The sequence below is a fragment of the Alosa alosa genome, chromosome 15 (genome assembly GCF_017589495.1).
Source record: "Alosa alosa isolate M-15738 ecotype Scorff River chromosome 15, AALO_Geno_1.1, whole genome shotgun sequence".
NCBI lineage: Eukaryota > Metazoa > Chordata > Actinopteri > Clupeiformes > Clupeidae > Alosa > Alosa alosa.
In genome coordinates, this window is record NC_063203.1 from 9,306,130 (window position 1) to 9,333,365 (window position 27,236).

General features: G+C 44.6%; 1 protein-coding gene across 1 annotated transcript in view; it reads left to right on the forward strand.

Moving 5' to 3' along the window:
- Positions 1–27,236, forward strand: part of pitpnm3 (PITPNM family member 3) — an 88,574-nt gene that overhangs the window by 23,386 nt on the left and 37,952 nt on the right. Inside the window, 3 exon segments of the mRNA XM_048264695.1 lie at positions 726–830; positions 19,048–19,118; positions 19,551–19,768. Coding sequence (XP_048120652.1) covers positions 726–830; positions 19,048–19,118; positions 19,551–19,768 — 394 coding nt within the window.

The window sequence follows — 27,236 nt, forward strand, 5'->3', positions numbered from 1 at the left end:
GGTTTTATGCAAATGTGTAGTCTTATGTGTATTGAAGTATGTATTTGTGTGTGTTACACTGTATATGTTTATGACAGTTCTGTGTGTGTACTGCATGTGCAAGTGTGTGTGTGTGAGAGTGCTCGCGCAAGTTGTGTGATTGTGTGTCTCTGTATGTTTCATGCTTTTGTGTGTCTCTGTGGGTGGGTGTGAAATTAGTGAGAAGGAATATGTGAACCAATGGCCCGAGAGTCCCATTGACAGTGATGGGACCTGACAGCACAGTGTCAACGCCTATCAGCTGCGCCGGCGGTTCGTCTCGGGGCCAGTGGACGACGCGGCACAGGGCATGTGTTGTCTCTCACAGCGCCGTGCTCATCACCCACACACACACACACACACTTCCCACATCCCGACCTCATGGTGTCAGCCTGCAGTACAGTCAATACATATCCTTCCACACTCTCACTTATCGTCATCCCCCCCTATACGGTGTTCCCAGATAATCCGATAAGCACTTTGTAAAGCCCTCTGATGGACTGTGTAACTTAATATCTCACCCCCCCCCATAGCAGAATGAGTGATGGTGCTGATGCTGTTAATAACGTACCCACAGGCTAAGCAGCGGTGTGATAGCAATTAACTGATGATGAGGCTGGAATGAGTTGGAGTTCACTGCATGTCCCGCTGGCTTGTGGGCGGCTGGCGTGCTGGTGCTGATGCCCTTGCTGTTTCCTCCCTGACAGAGGTTCTGGAGGGGAAGACAGCCATGCTGCTGGGCATGAGCCAGTGGAACTCCAACGACCTAGTGGAGCAGATCGAGACGCTGGGACACATGGACCAGACGCAAGGTAAGACAACACTCATTTCCGTCTATCGCTCTGTCGCTCTGTCAGTCTGTCTGTCTATATGTGTACCTGTCTGTCTGTCTTCCTGTCTATGTGTACCTGTCTGTCTTCTCTGATGGTCTCTGCCAGTATCTGTTTTTTTTGTTTCTCTGTCTTTCCTGTCTTTGTTTCTTTATCTCCCACTCTACTTTGGTGTTTGTCTTTCAGTTTTTTTCTCTTCCTCTCAGTCTCTCAAACTCTTTGGCTTTCTATTAGTTTTTTACTGATACACAAAACATACTGGGTAAACACTCACTTTTTTTCTCCCTTTCTGGCCCCCACACACATGCCCCCCCTCCCCTTCTCCCCTCAAGTTAACACCAGCACACTTCTACAGTCATTCTGTCTTAGAGTGTCTCTTGGAACATTAGCCACAGAGCAGAAGTCATTCAGGTGCCATTATTGATCGCTGCCCTCCATTTTCCAGTCCAATCTTTTGCTGTTATTGTGATCACTGAGTTACTAAAAGTAAATAGTTACATTACTTTTTTGTCACCTCCCAAAAGCCCATTCATCAATTTTTGTTACTTGTTTTTTTTTATCCTGTGTTCTGTTTAAGATGGTTTAATCAGAATCAGTGGGGTGGGGGTGGGGGGGTTCGGCTGGGGATGACAACTTCCTTGTTGTCCCTGTCAAGGTTGCCAAGTCCTGGACACCTCAACAGGCACAGGCAAAATGCAATATACAGTTAAGAAGGGTGGGAATAGTGCAGTCAGTATAGATCAGTATATAATCAGTATAGACTGAGCTTTAAGATTAAACATAAATATAGTGCAAGGCAGTTCAGTGCAATGATAATGTATTAATAACACTATTGTAACTGTAAGGTTAAAGTACATATGAGGTAGATGAGCAGAACAGTGTTGATTGACTTTGTTCAGTGTAAGGGTGGGGGCTATTTCTGAGTGTTCAACAGAGTGACTGCTTGGGGGAAGAAGCTGTCTTTGTGTCGGCTGGTTTTGGCAAACAGCGCCCTGTATCGTCTACCAGAGGGAAGGAGGTTGAACAGTTTGTGACCAGGATGTGAGGGGTCTGTAGAGATTTTTGCTGCCCTTTTCCTGACCCTGGACCGGTACAGGTCCTGGATGGAGAGAAGGTCAGCTCCAATGATCCTCTCTGCAGCTAATTGTCCGTTGCAGTCTGGCCCTGTCCCGTACACTGTACACTGTACACATGGAGCACTGTATTCTCAGCCCTTGCACATGCATTCATCTCTTCTGTCAGGGATCAGCAGTGTTGTCTGTGGGAACTTCTCTTACATTTTTTTTTGCTCGAGTAGCATTCCCTTGTTTAAATATTAACTGGGTAAAGTGAAGTAAAGTGCTTGTTGTTTCTGCTTCATTTGTCTTTCCTGTGCTTTGATGTGCTCTTTCTACCTGCTCATCGAGCTCTGCGTGTGTGTGTGTGTATGTGGTGTGTGTGTGTGTATGTGTGTGTACTGGCACACTCGGGAGCATTACTGTAAGGCAGGTCTTGCCTGTGTAGGCACGTCTCTTGTGAGGTTTCACAGGCTTGTGCTTTCACAAGGTTTGCTATTGGTTGACAACTTCAGAAAGTATTACTCTCAGCACCTCTTGTAGTACTAGTTGTCTTGTAGAGCTACACGGTACATTTCAGAGCATGTGCACCATTTGAAGATACCTCCACCCGTGCCCACGCACTGAACAAATATTTGTAAATGTCAGCAGTTTGCATATTGTCTGCATATGTAACTCAGAGTGGGAGAGTGAGCATAAAGGTGTTGTTGCAGAACTGTAATGTGCATGAGGGTTGCGGTCCTACTGTATTTGTCTGTGTATCAGTGTTGTCATCAGTGTGTGCATAATGAAATGAGACTTTCATGCAGTATCGGTAATGCCTCGCAGAGCACCCCCACCTCCACGCCTACCTCACCCACTCACAGTATATTCTTACTAGTAAAGCCAGTGCAGCAGCACATAGTTATTTTTAGACATCTTGGTTTATGCAGTGGCCTACAGCTTTGTATAGCTGGATAATGAAGTCTGGAGTTCTTAAGCAGGCTGAGACTTGAGGACTGAGACACATTCATCTGTGATGAGAGCATAATATGCTATTACAGCACCAGCAGAACACCTCAAAACTTACAATTGACTCATGATAACAAATGGAAAGGATAAAACACGAGAAATTAATAGAATGCTAAATTATTCAAGCATAAAATTGTTGATTATTTGTCCTCTGTACTTACAGACGCTTCTGCGTATATCCAAAGATGTGGCACTTTGATCCTCGGCAGCTGTATGCCACCCAGGCTGTTTCCCAGGCTGAGCCACCTCCTGGTTATCCACTGATTCACTCCATTATTTACTCCGACGAGGCAGTTTTTCGGTTGCCTTCCCTCGAGAGAAGTCTTTTCTCCTCCGGACAACACACCGGGGACGGATGGCAAAAACTATCATGCAGATGTAAGCACTCCTGACAGCTCTAAATAAGCAATCAGAGCTTTGTGAATCATCCTCCATGTTTCTGTGGCCAACCAGAGGAAAAAGAATATACAGAGAATCTTTAGTTTTATTGCATTTGTTTAACTCATCTTGCTCTTTTGTCCTCATTCCTTTTGTCGACTAGGGGTCTGGTATCTTGCTTGATTTGTTTCCTCGCCTAAAGCCGAGGAAATATCACCATTAATTTCTCTCTCTTTCTCTCTCTGTCTCTCTCTCTTTCTTTCTTTCTCTCTCTCTCCCATTCTGCTGTGCTGCTGGGGCCTGGTAGAGTCTGGCTCTGGTGACCTTGTTTAATGGGGACACGGCTGTTGTAAAATGTGAAATATGAAAGCAGCACGCAAGTCAGTTTTTCCCCCTTTTCCGAGGCAATGCTGACGATAGAGCTGCATCTGTTGCCAGACAGGCGGCCGCAAGGAACGCCTGATGCCTGCTGCGCATGGCGTGCGTTTTTTCAATAACCGCAAGAGCCTTTGAACAGTACGCCGAAGCACGCTCCCCTTCAATCTGGGGCTCTCTCTGAAACGCAGGGCTTAGGGTCGGCAGACATCTGATTCACCTCCTCGTGTTGGCATGGCAATCCAGAATCGCTATTATATTGCAGTTTATGGAGGCTTTCATTCATGACTGCAATTTCATTGCGAACCCCTCTATTCAGTATTATCCACACACACTTATTTCTCAGGGCAGGAGGTTTATGCTCACACTTATGCTACCGAGACACATGACACCAACTGTTGACTCTCACACTGACTGATACATGTTTTACACATTTAGCCATTTAAGCTATTACATCTATCACAAGGTTAGCTAATAGCATTGTATTATAAGTAAGGGATAATGTATAGAACGCCGGTCAATATGGGGAAAATAAGTCCGACAGGTTAACCGGACCCCACGCCAGCGAGGGGTCTTATTTCCCTGAAGGGACTTATTTTCCCATGATGACCGGGCGTTCTATACATTATTCCGCTTTATTATCTGACTACTTGCCAAAAGGACAAAATAAACTCCATGATATGTCTCTTTACACTTATTTGTTACCGTTTAGGTCGTGGCTTTTGCTGAGAAACAAATAGTTTGCAACACACGCTGAACTTGAATCAAACATTCTTTAGAACACAGCTGATCAACCGTCTGCTTTCACTTTTGAATGAAGTTCCAAGCACAAACTCCGTTGCCATTGACAGCGGTCATTCTTGTTTTCAGAGGTCCTTTCCCAAGAAATAATGACCGCTAGAACTTTCGGAAATCCCATTCAAGTCAATGGAGCATTCTACTTGCATTGTGAAGAGCCGTATAATAACATGGTAATAACAAAGTCCAGTGAATATGAGTTAGTGAAATCATGTTATTGGCAGTTTGCTTTCCACCTTCTTTTCTCTCTGTGTGATGCAGATTCTAGTCTGCAGGTGATTGACCTTAATGGCCTGCTGTAATCCCTGTTTACCTGGCGTGCTGGAGGCATGCATAAATTAGGCCTGAATGCAGGAAACCGCTACTGAAGAGATGTCTGGCGGCCATCCATTAAAAGCTGCTGCGTTGAGTGGATTCCTTCAGATAAGCAGATCTAAGCATCCCCCTCCCCTTCACTCTCCTATTGCTGTTCACCATATATAAAACCAGCACAGACAGCCACTTCTGAAGAGGCCAGAGCAGCTCTTGGCATTCCGCTGTCCTAATTAATCTTTTCGATGGTAAGAAGTTCAGCTGTCACTCAGCGCTCACCTGCTTTGAAGTGAGGCCAGCAGGTGAGCCACTCCCCAGGCCCCCGCTGGCCGCCGCTGGTGATTACACACAGGGACACACTACACACACAGGTGTCTGATAATGGCGTCCTAATGCAGTCTTAACAGCCCCGAGGTGAATGGACCCAATCAACCTTGAGAGGCGGTGACCCAAAGATGGGTACTTTGTTCCTGTGTGTTTGACATTCATAAAAACAGTTTGAAACATGTGTCATTGACATGACATTCATTAAGATGCCATCACAAGGACACACATGCGCATGTACAGTATGTGCATACACAAACATGCACATTCATGCACACACATGTACAGTCATGTACAGACATGTACAGTCTGTAGTCACTGGGTGGAAATTCTCATCAAACCTGTCATCACGAGCAAAATGGGATTTTGCCAGCTGTCTTCCCAACAGACCTTTAATTAATGGTAATGAATGTGTGTGTATGTGTGTCATTCATTATGTGTTCATATGTGTTTACACAGTATTTGTATGTGTGTGTTTGTGTGTGTGTGTGTGTGTGTGTGTGCTGTAGGTAACCATGCGTATATTGCCCCCCCTTTCTCTCTCTCTGTCTCTCTTTCTCTGTGTCTGTGTTGTTATGATGGGCAGCTGCAGCCGCTGTAGATAGTGGGGGATTAGTGCAGTGATGGAGGCCTCCTCTGGTGTTAAATGAAGTGTCTGCGGAATGCGACAGCCACCCTCCCTCCTTCCGACACTCACACACTCTCCCACAGCGCCGCCACCAGCTTTAGTGCTGCTGGACCATACATGCGTTTCAACTGCTCTGCTTATTCAGTTAATTACTTTTAATTAGTGCCAATGCCTAATCACCTGATTACTCAGATAAGCCGTCCAAGGACGTGTCCCGGAGGAGCTATCTGAGAGGAGAGCGGCTGGCGGGTTTGTGATTTGCGTCGGAGAGAGTGGCGGTAGCGGAGGAGTGCGTCCACCAGGGACGAGATGGACAGCGGAGGAGTTAGCAGGCCGTGCTGGAGAGGCGAGCGGTTGTGGTTGCTCCCAGAAGATCATTGGCAGAGAGGCGCTTCAGGCTCTCTGTTACTGGCACCACAGCTCTGGGATGGAACAGGGTGTGCCAGGATGATGCCAGGCATGCCTGTGTGCTCCTCCTGTTCAGCCTGTTTCTCTCTCTCTCTCTCTCTCTCCCTCCCCCTGTCTTCCAATCTCTGCCCTGGGCATGTACCCTCTCCTAATGAAGCTGTTCAAAGAGCTGTCAGTAAGACAGTAGCACCCGCAGAGACAGTACAAACTCACGGTCATAGTTAAGCCCTCTTTGCCTTACAACCCCATGCAGCAGCTCACCTCTGCCTCTCTTTTATTCCCCCTCTCTCTCTCTCTCTCTCTCTCTCTCTTTCTCTCGCTCTCTCTTTGTCTCCCTACCACTATCTCCACTTCACCATCCTTTTTGGGCCCATATGCCAGGCTGTGCTGTGAGCCTGCACGACTAATGAAACCGCTAATGTAGTGTGCCATAGCAAACGCGCTTAGGGAAATGTTCCTGTAATAAGAATGCGATGTTCACTGCACACTTGTCTTCTCACTCCTTCGCTGTATTGTAATGTAGCCGATGTGCCTAAATTTAGAGCGTTATATAACCAAAGCTAACTGAATGAGGAGCGGCATGAGAGACAAGAGGAAATGCCTCTGGTTGGGCTTCGTTTCGGGTGTCATTCTTTAGAACATCCAGCTGAGATTGGTTGCGTAAGGACCCATTTGCAAAGCAAAACAAGGCAAAAAGAAACCTATTTACATGGCACTGTGTCACTGAGCTGATGCTTTTATACAAAGCCACTTACACCAGCAGGAGTCAGAAGCACATTTCATTGCACTGTTGCTTGCTAAGCGGAAATAATGCTTTATTGTTTTAGGACCCAAAAAGAAAAACAAGTCAAGGCAGAGGAAGCACCTCTCGTGATTGCTTTCCAGAATTCTCATTTGTCAGTTAAGCGATAGTCTCCATTCTCAGTCCGAGCACAGTCACCTATTAGGGCGCCAAACTTAATGAGCAATTTCCCCCCCTTTCATTTATCCATTTAATCAGTCTCTGGAGGGAGGATCGAGGAGGAGCGATAGCCGCTGTGGGCCTGAGTGCTGTCCAGCGTCCCCCTTTTATCCAAGCCCATCTCTCGGCGGCAGCTCAACGTGGCCAGCGTCAGGGGTGAGGTGCAGAGACGACGGCATGCTGCGGTTTCCCCTCGCCCCCTTATCTGTATGCCTCCTCACACGGTTCTCTTGCTGAGTTGTCGTTAGCACACAGCGTTTGTTTTGCGCAATCTCCATCGCACGCTAATTCCCATTTAATTGCATTTTCCCCCCTTTTTGGTTTTTGCCTCCATTTCCCTGCTTACACACAAAACCCCTTAAGCGGGAAAGGAGAAAGACAAAGCCTGCCTCTCTCTAGAATAATAATATGGAGCCAGAGATAGAAAAAACACAGAGATAACGCAGAGAGAAAGAAAGAGAGAAAGCATGGGAGTGCACAGTATTCTCCCACATGGATTCAAGGCTTGTTGATAACATGTTTGTGTGTTTGTGTGTGCTTGCCTCTGTGTGCGTGTACGTAAGCGATAGATAGAGTTATCACAGAAAGAGAGATAACTAAAGCTAAAGCTAAGAAGAAATATAAGGAAAAAATGTTACAAGATAATCCACACGAACTTTATGCAGACTTTACCAGAATCAACAACAGAAAGACCATCAGTAACCTTATCTTCCATACCACAATGATACCATCTTGGAAATTTGCTTTAGAGTCCCATTTTAAACATGTTTCAAAAAGAGGGCATTGGAAGAGGTGGAAGGCTAACCGTGTGTAAAGATAGAAACCTGGACACTGATGACCCAATACTCACCATTACCTACTACACTAATGGCACAGTACTCATACAAGGGAGTGAAGAACACCAGTCAGCTTCGAGAAAGCTTTCCCGTATCCAAAACTGTAAAGTGGAAAAAGAAAACAAAAGTGATGCTACCAAACCGTTGGACTCTACATATTACTACACCTCCATCACTACCAAATAACAGGCACATAGCAGAAAGCCTAGCTTTACTAGAAATGGATTATACAGAGTTTAAAGAACTGATACATACAAAAACAGGAGACTGCAGCTCTGTTTAACAACTAAGAGAGGAGATCCAGCATTTGAAGAGCGCGAACATGAACGCCATCACTGAGCTCAGGGAAACCCTTAAGAGCGTGCAAGAGGAAAACTACAGCCTCCGTGCACAGATGGCTAAAATGAAAGAGGACAATTCAAGCAGGGAGAGAGCCATTACAAAACAGCTACAAGAACTGCAAGATCAACTATTAAATATCTTTCAGCCCCCTCCCCTGCACCCGCCTGGTAATTCCCCTCCTCCCCCACAACCCCCTACAGCACCCCGCTCTGTCAAACCCTCCCCCCCCTACCTTTACCATCTCCAACTCCAGACCCGGGCCCAGATCAAGAAAAAAAGAGCCAGCACATCGCAATCCTGATGGACTCCAACAGGCGGTTCCTGGACCTGCAAAGGCTTTTCCCGAAGCACAAGGTGACAGTTAGGCCCTGCAGCACCACAGAACACGCCCAGCAGCTCCTGAGAAAGGATGCCCTTGGAAATCCACAGTGCATCATCATACACACCGGTACAAATGACCTCCATACTCTCGGAGCTGCCACAACTGAAGCTCTCATGAAAGTGGCAGAAAAGGCAAGCAGGGAGTTCCCCGCGTCACACATTGTGATTTCAACGTTGCTGCCACGCCGTGACACCACCCCACATGTCATCAATGGGATCAACGCCGAAATCAGCAGGAGATGTGCCACACTGCCCAATGTACACCTGGCACATAACCCCACCATCAGCCTCCGCGACATGTACGACGGAATCCATCTCCATCAACAAGGTGTGAGGTCTTTTGCAAAGACCCTTAAAGATGCTGCCCTAGGCCGTAACCCCTCCTCAACCAGCTTTGTGCCACCTCCCAGGCCCCACCCCCCCCCCACTTTACAAGAAGGCAAAACAGTGCCCAGGCCACCATACCCCGCAGCGCCTACACATATCACTCCCCACCAGAGCCATCACACTCCACCACCATGCTCAACTCAAAGAGTAGAATGAAGGCAAATCAAGCTGCACCACCATACAAGAGGCAACAGCCACAGGTAATATCTAAAAGTTACGCTGCGGCAGTAGCCACACACTCTCCTACCCAACCAACGTTCCCAAAGTAGCCACACACTCTCTGCAGTAGGCTACTGGGTTGTGCCCAGTAACCACAAAGAATCCACAATTTGTTGGAAAAAAAAAAAAAAAAAAAAAAGTCCACTGATGTAAATCATTCCTGTTTGTTATTGTTGCTTACATATCTGTTTCATAATGGTCCAATCAGATGATTTAAAATGTGCTCATTTGTTGTTAGCTGCTGGAACATGCAGGGCCTCTACTCCTCAGCCTTTGGACTGAAAAGCAGGGGCCCTGAATTCCTAGAGTGTATTGCAAATGTTGATATTCTCATCCTGACTGAAACATGGTGTGATAGAGACACACCCACTGGTTGTCCCTCAGGTTTTGGGGAAATATTGATACCCTCCCACAAAGTAAAAACAGTGAGACGTGGCCGCGCCTCAGGAGGACTTTTGGTGTGGTTTAGGGAAACTCTTGCCAAACACATTTCTGTTATCACAACAGGAAAAACCCACTGCTGGATAAAAGTTGATAATAAGATTGGCATATCAAAACAAAACATATATCTATGCGCAGTATATGCCCCCCCAGCAGACTCCCCTTATTTTGATGAAGAGCTCATTCACACAATACAAACAGAAGCAAGCAATTTCCAGGCCCAGGGAAATGTGCTATTGTGTGGAGATTTTAACGCAAGAACAGGATATGAGCCTGACCAGGCTGATCCACAAGGCAATAGTCATGTGTTTGGTAGACATACCCCATACATCACACCAAACCTCACCCAGAGAAACAACTTGGATTATGCTGTAAACAAAAGTGGTAAAGAATTAGTGCACCTCTGTCAAGCCCTAGGCCTGTACATACTTAATGGCAGGATAAAAGGAGACTCTTTAGGGAGGTTTACATGTTGTTCATCTCTTGGAAGTACAGTAGTGTAGTTGACTATGCAGTCACTGACATGGACCCCTCCTCCTTCAATGCATTCACTGTCAGGCAGCAAACTCCTCTCTCTGACCATAATCAAATTAATGTGTTTCTTAAAATGAATGGAAAACCCACAAACACAAACACGGAGCCCAATAAGCTGTTTAAACTTAATTCGACCTACAGATGGACTCCTAATAGCTCTGAAAAATTCGCACAAGCAATAAACTCACCTGAATTGGTTGAGGGCATTACTAATTTCACTAACAAACAGTTCACTAATAATACAAAGGGCATAAATATGGCTGTGAATGAGCTGAACTTAATTTTCCAAAAGTCAGCGCAAAAGGCTGAGCTACTAAGGAAAACTAAAAAGAAAACAAAAAAACAAGATCACGCCTGGTTTGACTCTGAATGCCAGAGCATCAGAAAACAGCTGAGACAACTGTCAAACCGGAAACATCATCAGCCTGAAAACACAGCCCTTAGAACTGAATACTGTGAAACACTAAAAACCTTCAAAAGCACAATCAAAAAGAAAAAAATAAATCACACCAACCAAATTTTACACCAAATTGAAGAGTCCATCAATAACAACCAGTTCTGGGAGATGTGGAACAATTTGAGCACAGCCAAATCACAAGAGTCGGCCCTGCCGATTCAAAATGCAACAACGTGGACCGACTATTTCAAAAATCTGTACAGTGAAATACCATCAAACCCAAAAATGAATCACATCAAGGAAAAACTCCAAAATTTGGAATTTGTGATCAAAAACAACCAAAACCCTCTTGACTATCCCATCTCAGCAGAAGAATTGGCACAAAAGATGAAATCATTAAAAACCAAAAAGGCATGTGGTCCTGACAGCATCAGAGCTGAGATGCTAAAATACAGCACTCCCACATTACAAAAAGCTTTGCTCAAACTGTTTAACCTCATCCTTAGCTCTGGCTATTTTCCTGACACCTGGAACCAAGGAATTATTTCCCCAATCTACAAAAGTGGAGACAAATTGGATCCTAATAATTATCGAGGTATATGTGTGAACAGTAATCTGGGGAAGGTTTAGTTGCATTTTATTATCCATATAGGATCCAAACCTTCCTTAATGAACACAATACCCTCAGTAAAAAACAAATTGGATTTCTCAAAAACCACCGTACAACAGATCATATTTACACCCTACACACCCTAATCAATAAACATGTAAAATACCAAAGAAATGGAAAGATATTTGCTTGTTTTGTAGACTTTAAAAAAGCATTTGACTCAATTTGGCATGATGGATTATATTACAAACTTTTGCAAAGTGGTGTAGGGGGTAAAACATACGATATAATTAAATCAATGTACTCAAATTCTAAATGCAGTATTAAAATTGGAGAAAAACAGAGTTTTTTACACAAAATAGAGGTGTGAGACAGGGCTGTGGTCTGAGCCCAACATTGTTCAATATTTACATAAACGAATTAGCGGTGCAGTTGGAACAGTCTACAGCCCCTGGACTCAGACTTCAAGAAACAGAGGTCAAATTCCTGCTCTTTGCCGATGACCTGGTGCTCCTGTCATCCTCAGAACAGGGCTTACAGCAGCTCCTTGATCTGCTAGAGCAGTACTATCAGTCCTGGGCCCTGGCAGTAAACCCAACAAAGTCCAAAATTATGATTTTTCAAAAACAAAAAACAGGTGTCAGGAAAATAGATACACGTTCACCCTAGGCAGCACCGCCCTAGAACACACAATGCAGTATACCTACCTTGGTCTAATCATTACTGCATCAGGGAGTTTCAGCATGGCAGTGAATGCACTAAAAGCAAAAGCCCGCAGGGCACTCTACGCCATAAAAAGAAAATTTCACAAAATAAACATTTATTTCCCAACTACAATCTGGTGCAAAATATTTGACAGTATAATCCAGCCTATTGCGCTATATGGAAGTGAGGTTTGGGGTCCACTCAGTATGCACAACTACACGAAGTGGGACAAGCATCCAACCGAAGCCCTACATGCAGAATTCTGCCGTTCAATCTAAAACACCCAATAATGCATGTAGGGCAGAATTAGGCCGTTTCCCATTGGCTTTACCAATACAGAAAAGACACACACACACACACCATCCTATTATTACTCTTGCTATTTACGTTTGTTAAAAAAAACTGTCTCTGTGTTAACAGACACATACATGTTCCTGTGCACAGATGTGTGTGTATGTATGTTTATGTACTGTATGTGTGTACATGTATATATGTGTACACAGACCTACACACGCACAAACACACAAACACACAAACACACAGTCAAATGCTATTATTTATTCTATGTTCACATGTTATACCCGCATTGCTGTATGTCTATTTTCTTTCTTTTGTTATTCTACTGTGTTATCTGTAACACTGGCTTTGGCAACACTGTATCCAAAAGCTCCTTTGAATTTGAATTTGAATTTGAATTTGAGAGAGAGAGAGAGAGAGAGAAATGTATGTGTGTATATGTGTGAGAAGAAAATAGGTGTGATGGCACAGTGGTTGCAGATAAACACGCTGCATAACATTGCATTTCAAATCCAGGAAAGAAGATAATAGATTCCGCCGTCTCTGACCCGTTATGCCTGTGTTGATGTGCTGTTTAACGCCTGGCCGCACATGGTCATTGTATGCATATGAACAGGAAGAACAGCCAGAGCTCATTTAGTGACCTCGACACTGTGTCACATTTACAGTACTCTGTTCAGTAGTAGGCCTAGGCAGTGGAGACAGGTCGAGACATAGAACTGGGGCAGTTATATCTGTGTGCATGGGTGTTTGTGTATGTGTGTGTGGGTGTGAGTGGGTGGGTCAGTGGGTGTGTTTGTGTGTGTGTTCATATGTGTATTTGTGTGTGTGTGTGTGTGGATGGGTGGGTGCGTCTGTGTGTGTGTGTCGGGGTATTTGTGTGTGTACATATGTGTGTATTTGTGCGTGCGTGCGTGTGTGTGTGTGTACGTGTACATGTGCGCCCGTGGCACACAGGTTTCAAACGCATCACAGCTTTACATAAGCTGTGGCCCTGGAGAGCTAGCTGTCAGTAAAGCCACTCTGAAGCACCTGAGAACAGATGGTGGAACATGTACAGTAAGTGTTTCTTTACTGTCATAAGGTTGAGATGGAATAGAGGAGAAAAAATAGGCAAGACCTTTATGACAATGAAATGGGCCTACTGTATTTATATATTTGTGTCGAGAAAATTGCCACATACAGTATTTGATACAGTACAGTCATGTATATCTGTCTCTTTACCCTTTAATAACCTTTAAAATACCTAATTTAGAAAAGTATCTAAAGAGTAGTGTGGGTGACTTTAATCTATTTTTTGTCATTTTAATCTCTTGCAGTCATTGACATTTCTGACTCATAAAGGATTTAGCCTTCTATGTTCACTAGACCACTACTTAAATTATAATACAAACTCCCTCTGAATCAACCAAATGCCAACAGAGGCCATCTTCTTGAACCTGATCTGTTTGTGTGCCTCAGATTGTTCGTTTTTTTTTTTTTTTTTTAACTGTTTATAACATTTCAGTAGTATGGCCCTGCCCATCTAATACTGTATGTCCGCTAATTTTTATTTCACTGAGATACTAGTCTGGTCTCAATGCATTTATGTTTCCCCTTTAGCCAACAGGATGGAGGACCAGTCAGCGATGAGAGGGGATGACGTTAGGTTCAAAATCGATTGTGGCTGTGGTTAACGGTAGTAGCAATGTTTCCCCTTTAGACAACAGGATATTATCAGTTTAGGTGAAGTAGAAAGTAAAGGAATCCCTTATCAATGTGATTCATTATGCTGGTCCAATGATTTCAAAGTTAACAGAATGTCTATGCCCATTACGATGCTAGAGTTGGAAACATTTCCCAATTGTGAGTACCCAGACTCTCTTCACGAAATCAAACAAAGTAGTGAGTCTGGTGAAACCAGGCTAATGTTTCAGAGCTGTGAAACTCCATTATGTTTGTATATCCTATGATGCAGTGATGTGATTTGGAAACCTATTAGGTTGAAGACTTCACAATCTGCCTTTTCACCAGATGAAGAGAGTTAAAGGTATTCTTAGTTACACATCAGTATTACTCCCCCTACATCCAGCTGAGCTCTTAAGATTAACTTCATTTCACTAGAATTTAGCCAATAAACTGAGTCTCATACCCACAGTCAGACATCCGGCAACTGACTCACCGCTCCCCGTTCTTTGCCTCCAAAGTTTACATCAGGGCAATTTTTCGGAAAATTGACTTTTTGTCACATCTACTGTATAACGCCGGTGAAATGCCTTGGCATTTGTATGATGTGAATGATAACATTCCTTTTTTTTGTGCATTTTTTCTCATGTACATTCTTCAGCCAAAAATAGCAAATTTCACATTTCACAAATTTCACAAAATTCACATCATACCATACCATCACATTTTATTGGCGTTATGGATGTTACAAAAAACGTAATTTTCCATGGAATTGCCCATCAGTTTAAATTTGTTGCACAATGTTTCACTTCGCCAACAGTTATTTCACCAGTAATCGTCAAAGCTGCTGAATTTCATTAATATTCCATGGTGTCTTGACGCTACTTCGCAAATGTGACTGAACTGAAGACTGTCCAGAAACATAATTTACAGTTTAATATTTAATACCGGTCAACCTTGCAGATAGTATTAACTCGGAGCAATGACTTTGCAATTGTAAACAACATTCATTCACCGCTCAGTCAGGAGAACTCAGTAGCCTTTGATGGACCCTGTTTGTTTGTCTTTTCTCATTTGTTGCTGGCAGCAAACTCTCGGCATGAGCATTTGAATTGTAAATGAAGCCTCATCTGCATCTTTCTGACCTCATCTCTGCTCATTTATCTAAGAAAAGCATCTGCATAGGGAGGGCCCTGCATTTGCATCAAAGGCTTAGTCCAGGCAGAGACACTGCCATGCTTATTAACAATGACTGTCTGTGACAGTAAAGCATTATTAGAAATCCCTGCATAGCTCTGTTATGGCGTGCCCGAGAATAAAGCAGTCATTGACATTATGAAGCTCTGAACATGAGTTTAGTTCTTGTGTTCTGTAAAGTGGATTTGCCATTCCAAGATCGTATTCATGTTTTGTGCGTGTGCGTGTGTGTGCGTGCATGCGTGCGTGTGTGAGCGTGCATGTGTGTGTGTATGCATGTGTGTGTTAACCTGCCAAGATATAATACGCTTTCAAATGACATGATGGGATAGATCATGTAGATTTACAACATCAAAGCCTCATAACTAATGATTTGTCACTAGGAAGTATGTCATCAGTGAACATGCCCCCTGTCCATTATGTCTTTAAATCTTTATCTTCTAGATTAATAAGAGACTTCTGTCTGGGCTTTCAAACACTAGGGATCTCTCCAAGGAGTAGACTACCAGCACTCTCCTAACAATACATGGCCTGGTTTTGTTCACTGGATGAAAGAGATGTGACTGTCTGGAATAAAGTATATCCGGACATGTGTCTGTCTGTCTGTCTGTCTGTCTGTGTGTGGAAGCCTTTCCCTGTGAGCACACCATACTGGCTGCATATGTGTCTCAGATACGCTACAGATTACAGAGTTAGGAAAAGCCTGCAGTCACGCTGATGTGTTGTGATATTTTTGGCTCAAGAGTTTATGCGGTTATCACATACATCGTTAAGTCAGAGACAGAAGTGGCATTAGGAGCTGAAGGCTGGTAGTAGTAATCCGGCGATCGAGGCTGAAGAGAGACAGCGATGTGTGATGATCAGAGGGGTAGTGATGACAGTCTAGGGCAGGGATGGGCAAGATTTTTCTCCAGAGAACCATCCCGACTTCGATAAAGTAAGCAGCGGACAATGCATTTGACGGCTTATTAAAAGACAAAACACATTGTTCAATGATGCTACATGATGACACCAGGCCTATATCTAGCCAATTGCAAGGCCATTTGAAGGCCTGAAGGTTTTACAAGCTTTATGTAACAGATTACAACAAAATGATTTACCCTCATAGCAATCAACTTATGCTGCACCAACGTCTAACCTATTTACCCTGCATTTATCTTATTTGTACAGCCTGTATCACAGCTATTTCTATCAGTTAACACAAAAACGGTTTAAAATGCTGATTAAACAATGCCAAGGATGTGCTTGCATCCACCATACAGTATCACCACCTTGACTTCTCAGTCACATTGTTCTCAGCCCACTATGTTTTGCAATTTTGCAATTGTAACAAGTGTATTTTTGTGCCATTTTTCCACTCGCTCTCTGTACCATTAAGTAGGCTATGTTTTTTATGTTCCCCAGGCGCCTGCGTAATTGTTGACAACCACTTTGTCATTCCATTTCCTCCATCGCAGGCTTTGCATGAAAAACAATCCTTCAAACGAAAGATGAATGCAGCAGGAGCTGCTGTTGAATCTCAAGGATCTTCAGTAGTTATGGTGATTTATGTATCGGAAGTTAATTAAAAACCCACACAAGCGTAAATAAACTGGACCTTATCAGAGGCTCCCATACTCACGATGAAGGAACACTTGTGGAAACCCAGTGAGCTTTGCTGGCCGCCCGTCCACCCACCAGTTTCGAAATGAGAGCCAGGAGACCAAGACCCCCGTGAACACATCTAGTGTGCTACATGAGATCAGAGGAACTCAACAGAGAAATAAACACACACACACACACACATACACGCGCCAAGGGTAGGCAAACTCACTGGCGGACATCTTTGTGACTTCCTCTCCTCTGAGCCAGAAGAGTGACTTTGTTGACTTTGCGCCACTCCTCCCACATAAAGGGAGCTACTTGTGAGCTCCTGTTGTAACACATATTACACTGGTCTTGCCACCAGGCAATCAGCTCTGTTAGATTGCACTGGTCCAATGAAGCTCCCGCTGTGAGCTTTGCCTGTCAGCCTCGAACAGCCTCTGTAGACTCAAGCAGCACCACAGACTCAAACAATGTCTATAGACTAAAGCAGCCTATGTAGCTTAAAATAGCCTTTGTAAGCTTTTTGTAGCCTCAAACCTAGGTTTGATCAATTAACTGAAAATGTATTGAAACTGACATGTAGAACCAGTCACTGACTTAGTGACTGATTCTACATGATTGGAAATATTTATTTATCAGGCTTCTATCAGGCTGTAGCTTTTACAATGTACATATTGGCATGAATACCTGTAGCAGCCAACGTGCGACATGTTCTGTATGGTCTTTGTTAGCTCAAGATTAGTGTCTATCTTGCGTTTTTCATGTGTTCGCATGTGTTTCTCTATGTGTACTCTTCACATATGCTCTAAAAATTAAAGTGAAGTGTTCAAATACGCTGTGGCCGTCCCTAATACGTGCGAAAAGCTCTGCAGGTGTGAATGACTACACATCTGATTTTGATGGAATTCTATTGCTAACAATAGATAGATGTCAGACAGGCAACTGAAAAAAGCTTCAAAAACGCTTCTGGTGTAAATTGGCCTTAAGGGTTCGCCTTTGAAACAATGTCACAGAAGTGTCTTTTTGTCCTTTATCAATAGAGTGAGTGCCATGTTTGTAACCCACCCATAAACCACGTGAATTTTCCCAGCTCTTCTTTCAGAAGGGCTCTATTCAGCCTTTTTAATTAAATAAGCATTTTGAACACCCCTGTGCTCTGGGGGTTTCTTTTTGTACATGCGCTCCATTCGACTGCAATGAGCAAAGACGGATAAACACCATTCAGTTATTCATGACTAGAGAGTCGGATGCTTTTTCACGCCAAGAATTTTTAATCCCATCACTCCAGCACCAACAGCTCCTCCATCCGAGTCTGAGGCGGGCATCCCTTCTGCATCCCCATCCCCGTCGCCTGACTCGCTCCTGAGGTGGAGCATAGCCTCACATGAACATACACATTCATATGCATAACGCTCACGGCCCTCCCTGTATGTCTCAATCTCTCCCTTTCTCTCACTCCCACTGGTTCCCTCATTGAGGCTTGCGCAGATAGATTGCTCTGACTGCACTGCTACACGCCTGTGGTTGCAGGGATGATCAGAGTGGAGTGCATGTGTGGAGGAGGGGGGTCGGCTGGCTTCCCCCCTGGCTGCCTGCCTCACTGCGGAGGTGTGTGTGTGTGTGTGTGTGGGGTGGATGGGGTGAGGAAGGTAAACAGGCAGTATATGAAGGGTGGGGCTGAGTGCCAGGCCCATAGCTGGAGTGACAGGGCAGGCAGGATGACTCCTTGGAGAGCTAATCGCTTTGGCTGGGAGCCTGAGCTGGCTGGCCCATACGCATACCTTCAACTACGGAGCCCGTGATGGATTGAAGTAGAGGAGAAAACAGTTCTTCTTCCAACAGCCCTATTAATTTACTGTGTTTTCCCCTCCTGCTCTTCTTCATCTACTTGTTCTTTCTTTCCTTCTTTTTTTCTTCCTCTCCTTATTTTTCCTCTCCTCCTTCCTCTCCTTGTTCTTCTTTCTCTTCTTCCTCTTTTGTCACTTCTTTTTATTCTCCTTGTCCTCCTCTTCAAAACAAGTTAAAGGTGGAAGAGGGTGGGAAATGTTGCAGCACCACCATGCCTTTCCCGTATTGTCTTTGAGCTGGTATTGACTTTCTCTTCAGCGAGTAGTTGGGCTTGAACCACAGAATGGTTGTTAGAGTCTTGTCTTATATAGATTGTAAAAAGAAATGTAATGAAAGGAAATTGGATGGGGAGAGTGCAGAGATTCACAAGCATAAGATGAGCTCGCTGTGCTGCATTAATAATCATTCCGTGTGAGATGTTATCTGTGCATCTGTTCGAAGTGGCTCCACTGATGGTGGTTCCCTCTCTCTCTCTCTCTCTCTCTCTCTCATCTGCTTCACAGAGAGCCTGTACCGCCATGGCCGCCGGCGATGTCACCCTCAGAGTAGCATTGATGGCCTGGAGGATATGGAGGTATGTTCGCCCACACTACAGCACTCCCATGGGCAAGCATTTAACTATGCATGTGGCAGCAGAATGCCACGCGTATCTCTGCATGCATTGGATTGAATGTTTTAAATATTTTACAGTTAAATGTTTATTTATTTCCAAATATTCTTTGTTTATAGTGAATCATTTATACATGTATGCAAACTCACAGCCTGTCAACTCTAATTATTGATCAATGCAAAACTGCTCTTAATAAGCAGCTCTTAATTTTACTTTATTACTACACTGTAGCTGTCAATAGATAAGAATTTAGAATTTAAAATATGGGCTTAATGAAGCAAAAATGAGGAGGGGCTGTTACAGTAGCTGACTACCAGCCTGGTACTGCCCTTTTGCTGAGCTCTATTGCTCTTTGTTGTTTCATCCTGTTTTTTCCCCTCCTCCAACACCTTGAAGAAGTGCAAGACAGAGGTTCTGATCTTGCTGGTGCATGGTGGAAACATCCTTGACACGGCCGGCGGTGACCCAGGCACCAAGGCAGGCGATGTGAGCACGCTGGCGTCTGTGCTGGAGAAGGTGTCCAGGGCCCACTTCCAGGCAGCTGCGGAGCATGTGCTCATCAAGCTGGTGCCCTGCCCAGCCGTGTGCGCCAAAGCCTTCTCTCTCGTCTCCAAGTGAGTGATGAAAGGAATATTTATGGCAGGTTCAGCGTGTGTGTGTGTGTGTGTGTGTGTGTGGGGGATAGAGAGAGAGGAAGAGAAATAATGCCAGAAATCTAGGAATTAATGCAATGCATTACAAATACGTTACAAACGTTTTAAATGTGTTCATATTGCTTAATTAATGAATACAGGGTTTAAGTACCGGTAAAATGTAACCCAAGCAGTTTTTGTTGATTAGACAGATTGATGTGATTGGATCACAATTGATGTGATTGCTCTAAGCAGCCATTGACCGCATGTTCCATGTTGTCCTTAAGGTGGTCTGATTTATGACTTTTAACACCATAAAACCGGGAGCTTGCTGTGTGTAGAATTGAATTCAGGAGCACATGGTGAGCTGGTTGGAACTTGTGCATCTGTTTGGCAACCGCGCTCAGTCAGGCTAATCAGTGGGTCGGCCATTAGTGGGCCACAGATGGCGGCTAAGATCTGCCCGCCGGAATCAAAATGTCTTGGCCAGGGCGGAGATGGCGCAGTGACAGCGCTGATGAAGGTTAAACCGAGGAGCGCATCGCCCTCAGCATTTCGGAATGGGAACAAACATGCCGGCGGAAAAGACGCCGCTACGCTAATTAGCATGCCACTGACATTTACCGTCCTATCAAGTGTGGAGCGGAATATGAAATTCATAACCTTTATGGCTGCAATTCTGCCTTTTTAACTGTCCTTTTTAAACCGCGCAGGCCTCCGTAGACAGCCCCCCGACTGACATAAAAGAGCATCGATTCACAAGCAATCTATTAATTGCCTGGCTGTTGCTGCGTGTCTCAGGGGCTCAGAAAAGACAGAGTGACGGAGTGAGGTGTTTACCAAAGTAACTGCCGTCTCGTCTCAGTGCTGGTGTCGCATCTTGACAAGGTTATGCAGGGAGGGGTAAGCGGGGGGGGGTTCCAATCAGCGGAGCAGATATCTTTAAGCAATGGGCCTGTCGGAAAAGCTACCAAGGCAGGTTGATGTGAGAGCCAGCAGACACACACACACACACACACACACACACACCTGTGACGGATCAGCCTTGGGAGCCCTCCTCTCCTCGCACCTCCCAGATTCACACCGGCGCGCACGTTTCCTTTTGATCACCACGGGTAATGAGGGCTTAGAGGAGCTGGAGGAGCCGGTTTGGGCTCCTTTGACGCTGGGCCGCATCGGACCCCTTGCGGCAGCAAAGAAAGCTGGCGGCTCAGGCTTTCATCCCTGCACCAGGCCCCAGGTGCCTGCCTGGGCTCCACAAAAAAATATGCGGCTAATTAAAACGGAGCTTGACTGAGCGTGTGCAAGGTCTGGCCAGACATATGCACTATTTTGAGATAGTTCTGGTGAGTCATTAAGGGATTTTGGGGTGCTTTGCTTATTCCATTGGATGTTGTGGTCTTTTGGCTCGAAAGCATGGGCTGGGGGGGCAGATGAGACGGGGGGGGGGGATAAGGGAGAGAAATAAAGTAAGAAATAGTAATTCCAATAAAGGGAAAGGGAATTGGGAGGGTAAGCAGAGCTAAAGGCGGTGCTTCAAGCTGTTTGATTTCTGCCTTGTACTGTAGAAGCTCTCCATGGTAACATGTTGAAAAGAACAACATGCTTTTGGAGCACGGCAGGGCAGAGTTACTGCATCCGCTCTCAATTTCCTGCTCTCTGACAGCCAAAACTCATGCACACGCACACACACACACACACACAAGACCTCCCTCTCGCTCCTTCTGACACACTCCTAATGAAACTAGCTCACACACACACACACACACACACACACACACACACACACACACACACACACACACAGACAAATACATCCTCTTGGGTGAAAGCACACACTCGGACACACTCAAACAAGCCTGCATTATCAGGCCACGGTAAATACTCTCCAGCGCCTGTGTAATTTAAACAGAGCTGCCCTCTGAAGCACACTCAGTGCCTGGTGGACGGCATCACCGCGCTGTTTATTTGCATACCAGTATCAACAATAACAACAACAGCAACAGCGGTGGCAGCAACAGCAGCAGCCGCATTAAACGAGCGTGGCGAGGGAGGAGAAGATCGCCAAGGCCGAGCGGCTAATTTAATCTCCTGCTGTGGCCCGTTGGCTCGTGGGGGGGTGAGTCGGCTCGAGGGGGCTGAGGAGTTCGACGCAGTGCAGCGCAGGGCAGGGCAGGCTAACCGAGACAGCCAGCAACCGCGGTAACCAGGGCCACCTATAGATGGGTCACAGCACTGAAGCAGCCTCATGCTCCCTCTCTCCCTTCCTCCCTCTCTCTTTCCCTCCCTTCCTCTCTCTCTCCCTCCCTCCCTCGCAGGGGGGGGAAGTGTTTTCATGCGTTTTTTGCACGGTCCTCCAAGTTAATAGCTCATCAGCGTTTCTCTTCTCTTCTCCCTCTTTCCCAAGTGTCACAGGAAGTTAAGACTCTGTGGCGTTAGGCAAGGTGTAAAGTGTGTGTGTGTGTGTGTGTGTGTGTGTGTGTGTGTGTTGTGGGGGGGGGGGGCTCACAGACGTGCACCTGTGGAGGAAGGGAATGAAAGCAAATACAGCCGCGCTTTTTCGCCTGCACCGCACGGCACATCCAATTAGCGAGTCTGGCAGAAAAGGTTTTCGGATCGATCCACTCGCAGTCGCACAGCAGGGGCACAGTGATCTCTTACGTGACAGTAGAAGCAGTAATGAATTATCGCTCCAAGTCAAGAGAGAAAGAGAGAGAGCACAAGAAATTGTAAGCTCTCTTTTCAATCGTCAAGTCCTGACCAGGGAGAACGTGAAAAAGTCTGCAGGTCTCCACAGGGGGGTCGTGCCACTGAGGTGTCTAACCTGCAGCAAAGGGCACACACAATGTTTCTCATTACTGCTGCCCCCCTACTCCACACCACTGCCCATCTCTCTTAATTAAGACCTGCTTACACACACACACACAAACACAAACACACACACACACACACACTGTCCCTCCCTCAGCTCCTGGTACGTCTCTCCTCATTTAGACCGGGGTAAAATGTTTGCGCTGTGAAACCCACCAAGTCACACGTGCGGCAATTAGTTAAGCCTCAGCTGGAACCTCACTTATCACCACTGGGCTGGTCTGGACGGTGTGGGCAATGTCGGCTAGCCAGTGGTGAGCGGTGGCGGAGGATATTGATGAGTCCTCAAGGTTGGCCCATCTTGTGTGGGCCTGGAGAGACTGCAATGGAGGGCTTTATCTGATTCCGCGCCCTTATCACTTGTCTGTCAGACCTAATAGGTTGAGCGCTTCCTATTATAATGACAGGCCTCTCTTGCTCTCTCATTCTCGTTCTCGCTCTCTCTCTCTCCCCCCTGGCTCACAGAATTATGAGGGAATACAGCTGAGGAGAAATGCTCTTTCGACATTACTGGAATATGATTCAGAGTTGAGCAACACGGATCAATATCTTACCTGCTGAAACTCATCTAGACAGCTGGGCCTGGCTTTGTGTTTCTCTTTTCTGCTTTCATTTCACGCTTGTGCTGTGTGCTTAATTCTCAAGAGTCATTCAGCCTCAGAAAAAGAAAAGATAAAAAAATGCTCTGAACACAACCACGCCAGCACGTGTGCTTCTTTGAGTTCTGACAAGTGTTACACATGCCCTACGGGCAGCTGCAGCATCACTCAGGGACGGACTGGGATCAAAAATCGGCCCTGGCATATTTGGCCCAAGCGGCCCTCAAATCGGTCGGGCACACCTAATTAAATACAAAATCTTTGCCTTACCCTTAAATATGCATATATTTTCAACTGTCATGGAGCACTGAAAGTGATAGGCCTCATTGGCTATCACTCTGTCTGATCAGAGGTAGCCATGGAGTACATGATCTCCATATTCAAGTAGCCTAGGCTATACAAGCAATTATTATAGAAGAGTTTCTGCTTAAATTCAAAGTATCATTTCAAATTATTCAATAGTAGGGCTGGGATAAACGATTATTTTTTAAACGATTAATTTAGCGATTATTTTTTCGATGCATCGATTAATCTAACAATTCATTTTTTCAATCCGATTCGATTCGATTATCGATTATCTCCCCATTATTTGACTAATAGCAATTTATGCATGTTGATTTACATATCTGAATGGAAAAACATGAATTCCTTAACATTGCAATATATGTTTCTTGCTCTTAATTTTTTTAAAGTAAAAGACTATACAAGTGCAAAGTAATGCATTCTTAGTCAGAGGTAGCATTCAACAAAGTTCAGTAGTAACTGAGTGCCTGTCACTTTAGGAGTTCGTGAGGAAACCCTTGCAATTGTAACACTAACAACACAGTTAAAAGGCTGCTGGTGAGTGCGGATGCAATTCATACATAGCCTAGTTAGTTCAAATAACGTTCCGTACTTCTCCTTGGGACAATCACTTTTAAGTCTTGGAAAACACTTTTCCATTTACATCGAGATTTTGCAAACATTCAGTGTCAGAGTCAATAAAGCCCTGCATGAGTAACGAAATTGACAAGCAACTGTAAGTAAGCATGCTAAACTCGACATCCAAACAGTACTCTAACGTTAGCTTTGAGATACTGCTTGATTGCATAACTTAGTTTAGTCTCCTCAATGTACTATGTTGTGATAAGACCTTAGCAGAGTTAACTTTAATGCAGCAGTTTTGAACAAATTTGTGCAGCATGGTCACGATGCTAAGCGGATTTAATAGCAATTTAGCAAGCCATGTTCTATGCAATGTTTCTATGTGGCAACAACAATCCTTCAACAATCGTGAATGAATATTTTGTTAAATGCACATGCAGAGGAGGGGCAGCGGGCTCGTTATGAGAAAGAGCGGACGGGGCCAGGCGCGCGGGAACCTATTTTTGACCAGGGGTGCTGAATAACAAAAATAATGGATGTCCGACGATTTCTCCCCTCCTGGACATGTTTTGGATTTTGACTGCTAAATACATCATTTTAGTGCGGTGTGCGGGTGATAGAGAGAAGTTTTAGGGATCAATAAAGTATATCTATCTATCTATATATCTATTTATCTACGTCCTGGGCAGCCACAAATTCCAATGTTCCGCGACAGCACTCCGACTCCACTGCACCCACCCTAACCCCACAGAAGCGCACTTGACATCATTAGCCTATTTCAGTATAGCTAAGGAAAATTACTTTTCTGATCGTCAACACCACACCAGAGATGTTTGGCTTTAAATATAGGCTAATAATCAGGCTGCAATGATCTCGCAAATAATTCCTGAATAGCCTAAAGTGTGTCGTCTCCACAGCAAGAATGTGTCCTAATAATTATGACCGCCCGGCAAGCAGCTGCGGGCGGTCATATAGGTTTAGTCATTTTTTTTTTTTTTTTTTTTTTTTTTTTTTTTTTTGATGTCCAAATTTCCGTCAATGATTCCCCGGGACACTGAAAGACCGGGTAGACAAAACTTGGTGGGCATGTAACCCCATATGGATAGCATGGAACCATCGTTTTTCGTTTTGATCTGTAGCCCCCACGCTGGACTGCACCCCCCGAAAGGAGGGTAGGGCAGACACAGTTTTCTGTGAATATCTCGAGAACCGTAAGGTTTAGGAGGACCACCTTTTTTTTGTATGTTGATCTCAAGGGGCCATGTCAACCCATTCCATAACCACTAATTTCATGTATAGCGCCACCTAGTTAAACACAAAAAAGTAAAAATGAGGTGTTGTAATTGTAGGTATCTGTGACCTAACATAGTCAAAACTGCACGAAATTGGAAGTGTAGGATCATTATGACACCCTCTGTATGCACGCCAAGTTTTGTGGAATTCCGTTCATGGGGGGCCACACAATAAATTAATTTATGTTACTATACACCAACTGGCCTGTAGGTGGCCGGAGACAGTTTTCTGTGAATATCTCGAGAACCGTAGGGCCTAGGAGGTCCACCTTTTTTTTTGCATGTTGGTCTTAAGGGGCATGTCAACCCATCCCATTACCACTTATTTCATGTATAGCGCCACCTAGTTAAAAATTAAAAAGCAAAAAATTAGGTGTTTTCATCACAATATCTCTGGCTGACAAGGTCAAAACTGCACGAAATTAAAAGTGTAGGATCATTATGACACCCTCCGAATGCATGCCAAGTTTTGTGTACTTTCGGTCAATGGGGGCCCTACAATAAAATAACGTTTGTGTACATTTAGTGACGTACACCAACAAGGATTCCCGGGACACTGAAAGACCGGGGTACACAAAACTTGGTGGGCATGTACCCCCACATGGATAGCATGGAACCGTCATTTTTCGTTTTGAGCAGCCCCCCCGCTGGACTGGACCCCCCGAAAGGAGTGTAGGGCAGACACAGTTCTCTGTGGGCAGACACAGTTCTCTTTTATGGTATGTTGGTCTCAAGGGCCCACATAAACCTGGCTCATAATCACTCATTTGTGATTTGCACCCCCGTAAAAAATGAAAATGCAATATTATTCTGCTTTAATCGCCCCTATCTTCAGTTAAGATGTTCAGAACTGCACCAAATTTTATGTGTATGATTGACCTGGCATTCTCTTGGGGTCTGGGGGTATGCCAAGTTTCGTAGAATTTCATCCATGGGGGGGTCTAAAAAATTAGGTTATGTGTACATTTAGTGACTGTACACTCATTGGCCTGTAAATGGCGGTGCACACATATAAACATGCACACACACAGGCACCCACATACTATCGGTATTAGAACGGCCGATACATAATTACAAATTCAGTAGGATCAAAAGAAAGCCAAAATAAATATTCATCATCATCATCATGGCTGCATTTTCAGTATTGGCGATAAGTAGTCGTTTGTCCACTAGATGGCGCATCGTTGCAGTGAGACGTAATTTTGTTGGAAGTTAAAAGTGGGTTGGGGGAAAACAATGGACACTTCCTACAAGGACTGTAATTTACCGCAGCGAACATCTAATAAGGACAGGACGATGTTCACATGAAGTTTAATTCCCATTTCTTCTTGAAGCCGAAATAAATCTGAGGATGTTTATCGGACATGCTTGGTTTTTACTGCAGGTACGTTAATCTTGTAATATCAATAAGGACCTAGGTAATGTTACCGTTAGCGTTGGTTGAGTGGTAGAGGCCCATTTGATTGATTGCATTTGTAGAAAACTATAAATGCGGTTATACCAAGCAAATTGATAGCAGCACTGTTTGTATCTTTCGACTGTCATTTATTGCACGTGCTACAAAATCATTCTGTGCAATGGAAGATTTACCAACGTAACCGGGTCTGATACAGTTTTGCCTATACATGCGTGAGACTGAGGCGCCTGTTTATTTAGTTTTAAGTGCGTGCAGGGTGTGAGAGGGGAATCGATGTGCTTTGATTACAGCTTGGTAGTTGTAGTCTGTGAAATTAAAAAAGCGCGTGTGTGAAGTATCCAAACAATGACACCTTCATTTCATTATGGCTGCTTTTAGCAACACACCTTAAGCTATGTGTAGTGGGT